Source organism: Clarias gariepinus, chromosome 8, assembly GCF_024256425.1.
Source record: "Clarias gariepinus isolate MV-2021 ecotype Netherlands chromosome 8, CGAR_prim_01v2, whole genome shotgun sequence".
In the NCBI taxonomy this organism is placed as follows: Eukaryota; Metazoa; Chordata; class Actinopteri; order Siluriformes; family Clariidae; genus Clarias; species Clarias gariepinus.
Window position 1 is genome coordinate 5,073,967 of NC_071107.1, and position 13,476 is coordinate 5,087,442.

The following is a 13,476-nucleotide window of genomic DNA, read 5'->3' on the forward strand; positions in this document are numbered from 1 at the left end:
ATTTTTGTTATTTTATGTTGGTATTTTAGGTTGTTTCCTATCATAACAGCTTATCATGTAAAGCTACCAAATTTAAAACCATTTCAGAAAAAAATATGTTTTTGATGTACAGTAAATTTCTCCTCACGTGCTTTCTCATACATGCAGAAGCCCTTTACAAAAAAAAAAAAATTGCTAGATTGTTAAAGTTTGACTGTTTTTAGGTATTAATTATTTTATTTGTATACAAAGACCAAGGTTCTTAAAGGGTTCTTTACGGATAAGCGACCCAGCTTTTAAGATCTTTTAAGGTCTGTTTTATTACAGACCTAAAACAGCTTTTTTGTTGTTGTTCTTGGTGTGACGTTGTAATTGTTTTGATTAAACAATGTGGTTAAGAAAAACTAACATACAGTACAGTATGACCCTTTCCCCTCATATTTTGACCCTTTTTGTTTTCCATATTACTTTCTTTGTACCTTTCTACTGTAAACCTGTTCCCCATGTATCAAGCTATCTTTTAGTACTAAATACTTACTTGGTAAATATTATTTCACATTAATAATGTGAAAATGAACTACGACTAAATTAGAGAAAAAAATCGAAAAATTCTAAAAGGGGAATAAAAAAGGAAAACTTTGCTCCAAGATGTCTTTGTTACACATTCTGGTCCAGAGTGTTGTTAGAGCTGTGAATAAGGTGCCACGCTTTGCCCGGGGCTTTGTTTCAGCAGATCAGTGGGACACAAAGAAAAATAATTATTCAGATGTCGTGTTTTTTTCTGTCTCTTATACACTAGGTAAAATAATTGTGTTGGAAAGTGATTGAAAATGTGTCTGGCAAGTTTATTTATGATGCCGCAAATCTCTTATCAATTAACACCCTTTACACACACACACACACACACACACACACACACACACACACACACACACAACAACAACAACATCCTACCCAACCTCGCCCCAATCACAACATCGCCCCCCTTTAGGAGCTTTTATGAGGACAAGGACAAACATGTCATGCAACAAGAAAGGAAAAAACAGACAAAGCCATGGGACTGGAAGTTCCAGACGAGTCTCATGATCTCTTTGGATGAATTGGATGCAAGTGAAAACAAAAGCAGACGTATTACACTGTATCCGCTATTAAAGTACAAACAATACAACTAAATAAAGCAAACACAACACTTTCTGTACTGTTTGGAAATACAGAATATGACAGCGCAGAGGTACATGCTTTTTTTTAATTTCCTGCTTTAATAGAGTATATTCAGGAGGACTATGGGGAAGAATGCTGTAAACATGCATGTGTGTGTGTGTGTGTGTGTGTGTGTGTGTGTGTGTGTGTGTGTGTGTGTGTTTCATCGTGTCCTGTACTGTTCTCCCATATGATCCATGGCAATTAAATACGTCCTTGCCCTGGACCAAACAGACAGGTGTGTGTGTGTGTCTGTGTGTGTGTGTGCGTGCGTGTGTGTGTGTGTAGGAAACAGCATGAACATCCCTCCTTCCTCCATCACCAAACAAAAGGATAACAAAGCCAGGGACCCCAATCATATCTCCGGCCCACACACGTGCACACACTCACACGCACACAAACACAGTGTTAGCACCGAGCAATTGGTCAATAAGCCGCAATGTTTACAAGATGCTATCTCCAAGTCATTAGAGTGCGTTGAAGCAGAATCTCATATCTGCGCCGCACAGTGAAGTACCCCTTCTCTTTAAATGGAAGTCTATGTGACTGCAGAGCTTTTACAGGATAAGGAGTATCTACCTGCTCATTCGTGCACTTTGAGATGCTTTTCTGTTCAACACAGTTGTCAAGAGTGATTATACGAGTTATTATCACCTTCCTGTCAGCATCTGCTAGCAAAACTGACGCCGGCTAAAAGTTGTTTAATTTTCGGTAGTATTCAGTGGAAATCAATGGAAACTACCAATTTATAAAACCTCAAAGAAGTTGAGATCACTAATGCTATGATTTTGCTTATTTAGGTGAATATACTGTATAATAAATTCAAAATATACAGCCATATTTCTTTTAAACCTCATTTAAAGCCGTATTACTCTACTGGTAGATTATGGATTATACTGTATATAATATATTTAGCTTGTTCTTTGTCAAGATAATGTTTTCAAATCAAAAGCAGTGATTGTATTTTTGAATCAAAATCGCTTTTTTTGTTTGTTTGTTTGTTTGTTTATGCCAAGACATATAACACTGCACACTGTACTGTTTTAGACAAGACACTATACATAATAAATACACATCATTTAATAACTATACAGATCAGGTTCAGCGTTCGGGTCTGCACTTATTGTGATTTAGAATGTCTTCTTGATCCCTAATCAATTTAATCTATTCATCTTCAGACAATCGCATCTTACTAATAATCAATCTGGAATAAATAACTATCTAGTCATGTTTGATAAATGATTCTGGCTGTTATTATTTTTAATTATCACAATGACACCATCTAAGAACTGTGTGATGTTAAATCCTATTTATACACCTGTAATGAAAACAAAAACTACACACACACACACACACACACACACACACACACACCTCAGTCTCCCTGATGTACTCTAGTGATAATTGAAGAATCCTTCTCGACGCTGCCGGTGTCTCTGTACAGTAATTCTCAGATGCAGAATCATTGCCGTTATCTATCCGTATATCCAATCATCATTATCCAATGGTTTGCTGGGATAAACTATGACATCACACTAATGAACAGTGCTCTAAAGGGTAAGATATTTTACTATATGACGATCCCGACCTCCTGCAACCTACAATGCTCATTAATATAATATAAAGATGTTTGTTGAGCTCTTGATTCTCATTGGTTTAGAAGGTGCTGATTTATTTTTTATGTGATTCACAATAAAATAAATTTAAAAAAAAAATTCAGGACATGCAGTTATGGCAAAAAAAAATAAACACTGTTGTCATGGGAACAGTACATTTTGTTCAATCATGATTTACTCACGTTACAGCTTATACTGTACAGGGGCACAGGTGGCCTGGAGCCTATCCCAGGGGACCTGGGGCAAAAGGCGGGGTACAGCCTAGATGGGGGAGGGGGGCGGATCAAATGTAAGGCACAATATACAGGCAGTTTGGAAATGCCAATTAGCCTACTCTTTGACTGTGGGAGGAATACCCTGAGATCAGCACCCACCAAGCACAGGAGGAACATGTAAACTTCACACACACAGACTCAAGGCATGAATCAAACCGCGACACTGGAGGTGCGAGGCCACAGTGCTAACCATTGGCCCTCATGCATGATTTATCTCCTATAAAAACATGACCCTGACCGTGTGCTTAATTCCTTACATCATTAAAAGGCGGAAAGGTTATGCATCATAACTTGAGCGCTAAAACACTTCTGTAAGAGAAAAATGCAACACCAGATACTTGTTCCATGCTTGTGTTTCTGCGAACAGTTGTGTAGTTTATTGTGATTATTGTGTAAAGATGGACTGATGTTGCCATAGAGATTTTTTAGGATACTAGGATACATTATACTGCTGCTGAGAAGACGAGCGTTTTCATAGCCAGATAGTAAAAAGTGTTTGACCAGCACAGGGAATCAATAAGAATGGAATCAAAGAAGGATGGAAGAACACTTTGTTATCAACGTTTGTGTTGCACATGGGTGGAGATTTCAGCGCAAGGTCAAACTGCTGTAACAGAGGCTCTGAGCTGAGCCAGGCACCCGGGCCTGAAAACACCATGTGGTGTTTATCTCGTCAATGACTGGAGTCGAGCCTTAACAAAGGACGTGTAGGAGTCTAAATCCATACACACAAACTAAAGACATAAAACTTGCCATGCTTTGCTGTTGCGGAAAATAATCAATGGAAGCACCACGGACAGCGTTTTTTGTTTTCTCTAAAAATTTTCTCTAAAAATTGCTAATGATTACTTATTCTGTTATTTAATGAAAAAACAATCAGTACTTTTTTAACCTGTTTATTATGTTATACTGTAGAACATATTAGCTCCTGTTATCACAAAGCAAAGGAGGATTGAGAAACTACAAAATGCTCAAAATGAGAGTGTGCTGAACGGACGGCTCCCTTCTCTGCACTTCATAAACGTTTTCAGAAGATGTTGACAGGCAGGAAGTGAGTGCGTGTGCGCGCGTGTGTATGTGTGTGTGTGTGTGTGTGTGTGTGTGTGTATGGACATAATGCTTCAGCTGCTGTCGACACTAATAACACACTCTCATAACAATACACACATCCAATTAGAGTCACAGACAACACACACACACACACACACACACAAGCTGCAGCCTGACAGGCTTTTTATACAAATGACACACCTTTTCCTTCTATAAATCTCAAACAACCATGACAGCCTGTCCAAATTATTGGTCATTCATTCATTCATTTCTCTCCCGCATATCCTGTACAGGGTCACGGGACGCCTGAAGCTTATCCCAGGAGATTTGAGGCGGGGTACACCCCGGACAGGCTGCCAATCTATCGCAAGGCACACATGCACACGCTCATTAGAAGAGGTTAGATGAGGAGTGGTAGACTCAAGCACTTCACCGCCACAACATTACGTGTCTCTGACGATTCAGCTTGGCCCATTAATCCTCAAATAACAAGGAAACCACCATACAGTACACTTCTACTACTAAGGAAAATCAGGAGCGCTCACACCAGGAACACAAACTCAGGATGGCACAGGAACGCGACATTACATGTAATTAATGTAAAACAACAACAACAAATTACTGTACGGGAATTTTTCCCGCTAAAGCACAAAATTTTGCATGAAGCTCATGATAATACATCCCCCACTGTGATTTATTTTAATTACCCATATCCAAACAGTTTTGTAAAATCGATCAGACCTGTTTTTTCCTTGGTTGTGATAAACCTTCCCAATGTCTCCTGTGTGCGCCATAAAAATGAGAAGCTTGTAAAATGAAAAAGAAAAATCGATGAGCACATTAGACGAGGACGATGCCAGACACTGTGTGTAAATGAGAGACAGTTTATGCCACAACAGTGCTTAATTAGCTAAGACTAATGACATTACGGCTCAGTGCAGACTCAGTTTGGATCCTAAATAAAAATGTATATTCATTGATGGTTTTAATCAATTCCACGATCATAAAGAAATTGTTTTACATCAGATAAGGTTCAAATTGAAACTCTCCCATTATCTAACTGGGCTTTGAGACAGACACGGCAGGAAGTGCTTGGATTGTGTGGGGTGTAAGGGAATTGCCCAAGGACCACCAACCCAGTGGTCGTGCTTAAACCCAGAACTCTTTGGAAACCCACAACTCGGAGCCTGACCCACAATCCCTCATTGCACAATCTGCAAAATTTATCCATTCAGCTGGGATACTCCCAAGTCCAACTAGAGACCATGGAGGCCAGTGGTGACCATTTTATTTATTCCTATCTTGTACAACCATCTTAGAACCTCAAAATTTACATACACACACCGACACACACATTTAAACTTACATTCACACACTACGGGCAATTTGGTAATGCCACTTAATTAATCTGCATGTTTTTGGACTGTGGGAGGAAACTGGAGAGCCCAGAGCAAACCCACCAACCATGGGAAGAACATGCAAACTCCAATCTGCAAAATAATTATCAGTAAAATGTATTTTATTGGCTTTGTACTATTACTACTTTGCTCAATAAACTTGAATCTAATCTAATCTAATCTAATTACAGTCACTGGTTTTGACAAATCATAGACACTTCTTGGTCAATAAGTGTAAAGTTTAAAACTTTTTCCTTATAACTTCTTTGGCTTGATGAAGTTGCACCTATTTGCATTACACAATACAATGTAATTGAAGCTAAATTTAGCCACTAGCCAACTAGCTTAGCTGATATGACATTGTAGCTGTAGCAAACGCTATGCTAACCGGTTTCTTGTTTACTGAAAACCTAACCAAGTACTTATCTTCCTAATGGTGGGTAAATCTCTAACAGAATTCAAAAGTGTTGTATAAATCATTATAATAATGACATATCATTATATCACTCAATCTCAAACTGAAGATAAAATGAAATGAGGTGTGTCGCGATCCATCACAAACACTGGTGTATTGGTATATTTCTCAAACTTCACTTCACATACACATAGCCTCAGGCCTCCGTCCGAGTATTGATTTTATATCAATTCTTTTTATAAAACAACGTTCTGTATGGCTGGCAAGACTTTAGCTCTGAAAAGAAATGAGGAAAAAATCAATTCAAGGCAGAGCACACATTTCTACCAGTCTGCAAAATTTCATTCCTATAAATAAAAGACTGTAAGTGTTTTTAAACGTCTGGTCCAGGACATTTATGTTGTTGTTTTTTTAATAGACTCTCAAGATTCTGCTAAACGATTCTGTTCATCTATAGTGACTACGGTGTTAACAATTAGAAAAGTGTTTGATTTGAACATAAACTAACATATTTCTTTGGAGTTATTTACCATCAAATATGGCCTGAGAGCGATCTAGGCTTAGTCTCAGATTGTATGGGTTTCATTGAGGGTCGGTTTGAAGATTCAAGACAACTTAATTAAGATCAGTACAAAGACAAAAGCCCATGATGACAAAAACCAGGACAAATCTAGGCGTTGGCTGGTATGGATATAGGTAGGTACTAGGCATGTCTAGGCTGTTATGGGTCTTGATCTAGTCTTGGACTAACATGATGTGATTGTTGGTCTTGTCTTGTCTTGGTTTGAATAGAACTAGGTCCTTTGCTGATTATTATGGGTCAATGTCTTGTCCTAACTCATCTAGAATAGTATTCAGGTGAGTTTTTTTTGCCATGGATTTTGGCACTGGTGTTGGCTGGTGTCAGCACAAAAATTGTTCTGCGGTCCTAGTCTCTGAAGGTATAAGTGCTGGTCTTGCCTCTTTATCACCTGGAATGGGTCATAGTCTTGTCTTGGTCTTAACTGGTATGGATTTTGGTCTTATCTTGATCTTGACTTGTACTGATGTTTTTAGACTTTAGTTCGGATTGGTCTGGATCTTGGTCTTGTCTGAGATCGTCTTGACCAGTACTGGTTTTTAGTTGTTTTCAGTACATCCGACAAAAGCTTTCAACAAAAGGAAACTCAGTAAGAGCTGCCAACTGGACCCAACACATGGTGTTTACAAGAGATACAGAATCTAATCAGAGCTGTAACACTGCACTGTTCATCTTTAATTCTTATCTCTGTTCATTGATGTCCTGATGTTGTGAGAAAGCCCCTGGAAACACAGACTATTCTTCTTAGCTGTTCTGTCAGACTGAACAGTGATAAAACATCCTTAACAGAATGAAAGGCCAAATCACTCAGGGCTGAAAACAAAAGCACAAGGCTACTTTACAACCTCCTGTTCAGGCACACAGCCACATTTCAGCCCTAATAACTGCCCTGAATGCTGTTTCCTGGGTAAAACACCAAATGAAGAATTCATTTGTTACCTGGATCTCTACAACTGGTTAAATGTTGATGATTTAAGTTTTTAAGTTTAGATCAATTTAATAATTTGATCTCATTCCCATACCCTCCAGGGATGTTCTATATCCTGAGCCAAGATGTCTGTTTTGGCGGTACGTTCAGATCTCTTTATTTTTTTTTTAAATTAGAAAATAGTTTTAACAAAAACCTTACAGATACAGTACAAATTCAGCAGCTCTAGAGTGCTTGGAGATCGATCACGCCACTCAGCACCAGCATGTGGTTGGAAGGTGAGCGATTGATGGCCATCTGTGAGGAAAGGAGATCCTAACAGGTATTTAATTTTAGTATTATCCTGACTGTATAATCAATAACACACGCAGCTATATACTGTACATAATTTGGACCATAAGCTGAACCCGAGGCCATAAAATCGGTGAGTGATTTGTTTATAGACTGGGTTTTGAATAATAGATGATCAAATGCTACACCATTAGGACAGATAAAGTGGCTGGACAGTCCAAATGGTCTCGCTTCCCTCCAAAGTGAACTTTATTGAAAAAGCGATTCTGACTCTGGCTGCAGCAAGTGAATCAAGCAGCAAGTGCATGGTTTGGGTTGCAGATGTATTCATTGTTTTTTTCCATTCATTCATATCCAGCAATTCATATCCTATACACAGTTATACACAGTAGTAAAAGTACACAACCAGTAAAAGGTTTGGACACACCTTCTAACTCTAAGCATGCTGAAGGCACCCAGATTATGCAATAATCTCCTTTGAACAGTTGATTTTGAGATGTATCTGCTCCTCATGCTCTGTACAGCCTTCATAATGCCTAAAATCTTAAGTGCTGGTTGTTAATTGGTGATTTCTGAGGCTGGTAACTCCAAAGGTACTTCTTCTCTGCAGCAGAGGTACTGTAAGTCTTGGTCCTGCCTTCCTGTGATGGTCTTCATGAGAACCAGTTTCATCTGGGTGTTTAATGAGTTTTGCGAATGCACTTGACACGATACTGTTCTTGCCAGAACTGTTCCGGAACGGCTGACCTTCATGTCCTAAAATAACAACTGACTGTTGTTGTTGTTGTTGTTGGTGGTGGTGGTGGTGGTGCTTTTGTTGTTATTTCATTACATTACACCATATGAGTTATTTTATCGTAAAACCCAGTATTGTTTTAGAACGTAGAAAATAAATCACACAACAAAAAACATTGAATTAGAAGGTGTGTCCAAACTTTTGACTGCTACCGTAGGTCTGTATGTTCCATAGTACTGAGGAGGGAGCAAGTGCCTGCCAAAACCACAATCAACTCCAGTCTCAGAAGCACTTTTACACTTCTGATTACACTTCAACATTATGTCATCTTAAACTGCTAACAGCTAACGTGAGGTACAAAGCTAACTAGCTTCTAACACAAGGCTGAATCCCGAATCCCTTTCCAACTACTTGAGGTGTGGGACAAGGGCTCATACAGCCTACATAGGAACCTAGCTTTCCACTATTTTAGATTTAACCCCAGAACCTGATATTCTAAATTACTCCTTATTAGACACACACACACACACACACACACACATGCACAAAGACTCCGTGTAATGACGGTGAAGCCACACTTTTGATATGATGGCTGATCCACTTACTGTACAAACTTTAATTTGAAACCTTCCACCAACTCCTTCTTTTTCCCTCCCTCTCTTCCTCTTCCTCCCTCTATCCGTGTGTGTGTGTGTGTGTGTGTGTGTGTGTGTGTGTGTGTGTGTGTGTGTGTGTGTGTGTGGACTAATGAGGGCTTTTCAGAGAAATCTCATAAATCAAGACCTTCACGTCTGCTACCTACATTTAGCATCAACCTCCTCCGTCCCTCCCCTGCTCCCTTTCTGTTTCTCTCTCTATCTCTTCCTCACCTCTCCTTTATCCCTTTTTTATTCCTTTCATTTTTCTTTTGTCACTTTCTGTCTCTCTTTCTATAATTTTGTTTTTCCCCTCTTTCTTTCTTTCCTTCTTTGTTCTTTCTTTCTTCTAAAACTCATTTCCGGCATCTTATTTTCTCCCTGTTTTTGTCTTTTGTTCTCTCTTTCTCTCTCTCTCTCTCTCTCTCTCTCTCTCTCTCTCTCTCTTACTGTATCTGTCCATCTCTTTTCAGCATCACTCTACATGTCTCTCATTGCAACCTGATTGGCTGTATAAAGAGCTCCTCGTGTGTTCACTGTGCTCACTGCATTTAGGTTCGGTCAGGCGTGCACTCATCATGTATTCTACACACACACACACACACGCACACACACACACACACACACTCTCTCTCTCTCCTCTATTTCTCTCCATCTCTTTTGCTTTTTTTCATCCTTTATTCCTTCTTTTCTTCCTTCCTGCATTAAGTTATTTCCCTGCTTCTTTTCTTTTCTCTCTCTCTCTCTCTCTCTCTCTGTGTCCTTACCTTCCTTAAACCTCCTTCTTACTTCCTTAATTCTTTCCATATTTCCTTGTTTCTTTTCTTTCTTCATCCATCTGTCTCTCACTTCCTTCCTTCATTCTTTCCTTATTTCCATTTTTCTTACTTTCTTCCCCTCTCTTTCTCCTCCTCTAAATTCCTTTCTTCATTCTTCTATTCCTTCTCAATCTCACTTTTTCAATCTTTTACTCTACACTCCATAACTCATATTTTTTCTTTTTCTCCTTTACCTTATTTTTCTTCATCGATTACTCTATTTCATCAATTCTCTCAGAGCATCGTTCTCTCTCTCTCTCTCTTTCTCTCTCTAAGAACTGGGTCATGTCTTTAACAGAAGGAAGTTCCTTGCTTTAAACGACAGCGAGGACATTCAAAGAACCTATTTTATTTTGATGCCACCCAATGCCACTGTCACAATTCCCCCAACACACCCCCCCCACAGAGACACGCACACACAGGGACACACACACACTGCCACGCCCTCCACTTCCACACTCGCAGTCCATTATCATGTTCCTTCATGTATATCATCGTCTCATTAATGCTGCAGAAACATCTATCTGATAGAGGAGGACACGAGATTCGATTTTCCGTTTCACTGCCGCATCAGCGGACCCCCGGACACACACACACACACACACACACACACACACAGAAATAGCAGAGAGATAAACCACAGAAACTCACAATGCATTAAAGAGATCCTGACTAGAAAGGAGAGAAAAAAAGGAGAGCAAAGGAGAAATATTCCTGCAGCGTCTTAATCAGAAGAAGGAGAGGAGGAAGGGAAAGAAAGAAGGTACTGACTGGGAGATATACTGAAGGAAGATTGATAAGTTAAATCAGTGCAAAAATGGCACACACACACACACGCTCCAAAAACATCTATACACCAAATCAGAGTTCCAGCACCATCATCATAAAAATCAACCATGGAGACTTGGATCAGTGATGCACGTAGATGATGAGGAAGATGATGGACAGATTATAAAGAGGTATAAATGAAAGCATGAATGAATAAAGGAATGAAGAACTGCATTCACATCATACCTTTCTGTGTCTGTCCTTCTTCCATGTTCTCCTCCATCGCGGCCCAAACTCGCCCCTCTGCACTTGACACGGTTTCTGCTCTGAGTATCGAGGTAACGGTCTCTACTCTGTGTGTGTGTGTGTGTGTGTATGTGTGTGTGTGTGTGTCAGTGTGTTCGTGTGCGCTCCAAAGAGTGTGTTTGAGGCCAGTGATGCTCTGGGAAAGTCCTTTCACCTCTGATTTACACACGCACACGCTTGTAAGCTTGAAACCGTTCAGATGTGCAAACCCCTCACGCAGCAGAAGCAGACCATCGCTTAGAGGAGGAGAAAAAACGAGGAAGAAGAGAAGCAGAAGGAGAAGGAGGAGGGCGTGTGCTGGGGATCCTTCTCTGTGTCTGCACGACGGGTGGGATTAATGATCACGCAGTTCAGAGAGAGAGAGTTAAAGCCTGTGTGTGTGTGAGAGAGAGAGAGAGAGAGGGAGAGAGAGAGAGAGAGAGAGAGAGAGAGATGGTGGGATGGAGCAGGTGATTAGGGCCGGTGGAGGAGCGCTGGAGTGCTGTGGCTGTGACACACAATGCTCTAAACAGATACAATGTCTAACGCTGGAACAGATGGAGGGGCGGGTCCCAGAAACACACACACATGCACACATAAACACACACACACATACACACACACACCCTCAGGTCCTCTTGTTAAAGCCCCCTCCAGACCTACTGCCCTCCTCACTCCACTTTTCACTGAGAAATAGACGAGATGCAGAAGCATGAATCCTGCTTCTCTTTACAAAATGATATCTCTATATCACCTGGTGCAGCTTCAATACCGAGGCAGTACTGAGTTGATACTGAGGCAGTACAGAGTCAATACTGAGCAGTGTTGAGTCAACAATGAGCTAGTACTGTGTCCGTATTTGAGTCAGTACAGAGTGTCAAAATGAAGTCAGTATTAGGTCAGTTCTGATTAAATACCGAGTCATTGTTTGAGTCACTACTGAGTTAAGAATGAGCCAATATTGAGCAAATACTCAGTCAATACTGAGCCGATGCTGAGTCAGTATTTGAGTCAATGCAAGTCAACAGTAGAGTCAAAATAAAGTCAAAGTAAGTACATTTTGATTCAGTACTGGGTCGAAGAGGGAGAGGAAGAAGGCGTGTTCAAAAGCACAGAGAGAAGAGGAAAGGCGTTTATGGGTTTAGGAGTGATAGTAGGGACTTTGAATGTTTGGACCATGACAGGGAAGGGAAGAGAGTTGGTTGATATGATGCAGAGAAGGAAGTGTCCAGGAGACCAGGTGGAAAGGTAGCAAGGCTAGAAGCTTAGGAGCAAGGTTCAAATTGTTTTACCATGGTGTGGAAAGGAAAAGAAATAGAGTAGGAGTTATCCTAAAAGAGGAGTTTGTAGGGAATGTTCTAGTGAAAAGATTATCAGATAGGGTGATGAGTGAAGCTGGAAATTGAAGGGATAATGTTCAATGTTGTTAGTGGTTATGCCCCACGGGGAGGATGTGAGTTAGAAGAGAAGGAGAAATTCTGGAGTAAGTTAGATGAAGGGATGCAGAGCATCCCCAGAGGTGAGAGAGTGGTGATTGGTGCAGACTTCACTGGACATGTTGGGGAAGGGAACAGAGGTGATGAAAATGTGATGGACAGGTTTGGTCTTCAGGACAGGAATGTAGAAGGACAGATGGTGGTGGACTTTGCAAAGAGGATGGAAATGACAGTAGTAAATACTTTCTTCCAGAAGAGGCAGGAACATAGGGTGACATATAAGAGTGGAGGCAGAAGCACTCAGGTCGACTACATCTTGTGTCAACGTTGTAATCTGAAAGAGATCAGTGACTGCAAAGTGTTGGTAGGGGAGAGTGTAGCCAGACAACACAGAATGGTGGTGTGTAAAATAATCCTGGTGGTGAGGAAGTGAAGAGGACAAAGGTAGAGCAGAGGACAAAGTGGTGAAAGCTGAGAAAGGAAGAATGTTGTGAAGTCTTTAGGGAGGAGTTAAGACAGGCTATGGGTGGTCAGGAGGTGCTTTCAGTTGACTGGACAACTACAGCCAATGTGATCAGGGAGACAGGTACAGTAGGAGGGTACTTGGTGTATCATCAGGTAAGGGAAAAGTGGACAAGGAGACTTGGTGGTGGAATGAGGATGTCCAGGAGTGTATACAGGGAAAGAGGCTAGCTAAGAAGAAGTGGGACCCTAAAGTGAGTAGACAGGATTACAGGGAGATGCAGCGTAAGGTGAAGGTAGAGGTGGCAAAGGCCAAACGACAGAGAGATAGAGATGGGAAGGATGTGCAGCAGGTTAGAGTGATTAAAGATAGAGATGGAAATGTACTGACTGGTGCCAAGAGGGTAATGGGAAGATGGAAGGAGTACTTTAAAGAGTTGATAAATAAGGAAAACGAAAAAGAACAAAGAGTAGAAAAGGTGACTTTTGTGGAGCAGGAAGTAGCAAATATTAGTAAAAGTGAGGTGAGAAGGGCGTTGAAGAGGATGAAGAATGGAAAGGCTGTTGTTCTTAATGACATACCTGTGGAGGTATGGAAATGCTTA

General features: G+C 40.5%; 1 protein-coding gene across 4 annotated transcripts in view; it reads right to left on the minus strand.

Annotated features, from left to right (window-relative positions):
• gpm6ab (glycoprotein M6Ab) overlaps positions 1–13,476 on the minus strand; it is a 69,791-nt gene that overhangs the window by 29,931 nt on the left and 26,384 nt on the right. Inside the window, exon 1 of one of the 4 annotated variants that reach the window (XM_053502140.1) lies at positions 10,935–11,310. The exons of 2 other annotated variants lie outside the window; for them this stretch is intronic. In XM_053502140.1, the coding sequence (XP_053358115.1) occupies positions 10,935–10,971 (37 nt within the window). In that variant the 5' untranslated portion in view covers positions 10,972–11,310. Of the gene's footprint in view, positions 1–10,934; positions 11,311–13,476 lie in introns of those variants that run through there. One more of the 4 variants, XM_053502139.1, reaches the window with a different exon arrangement.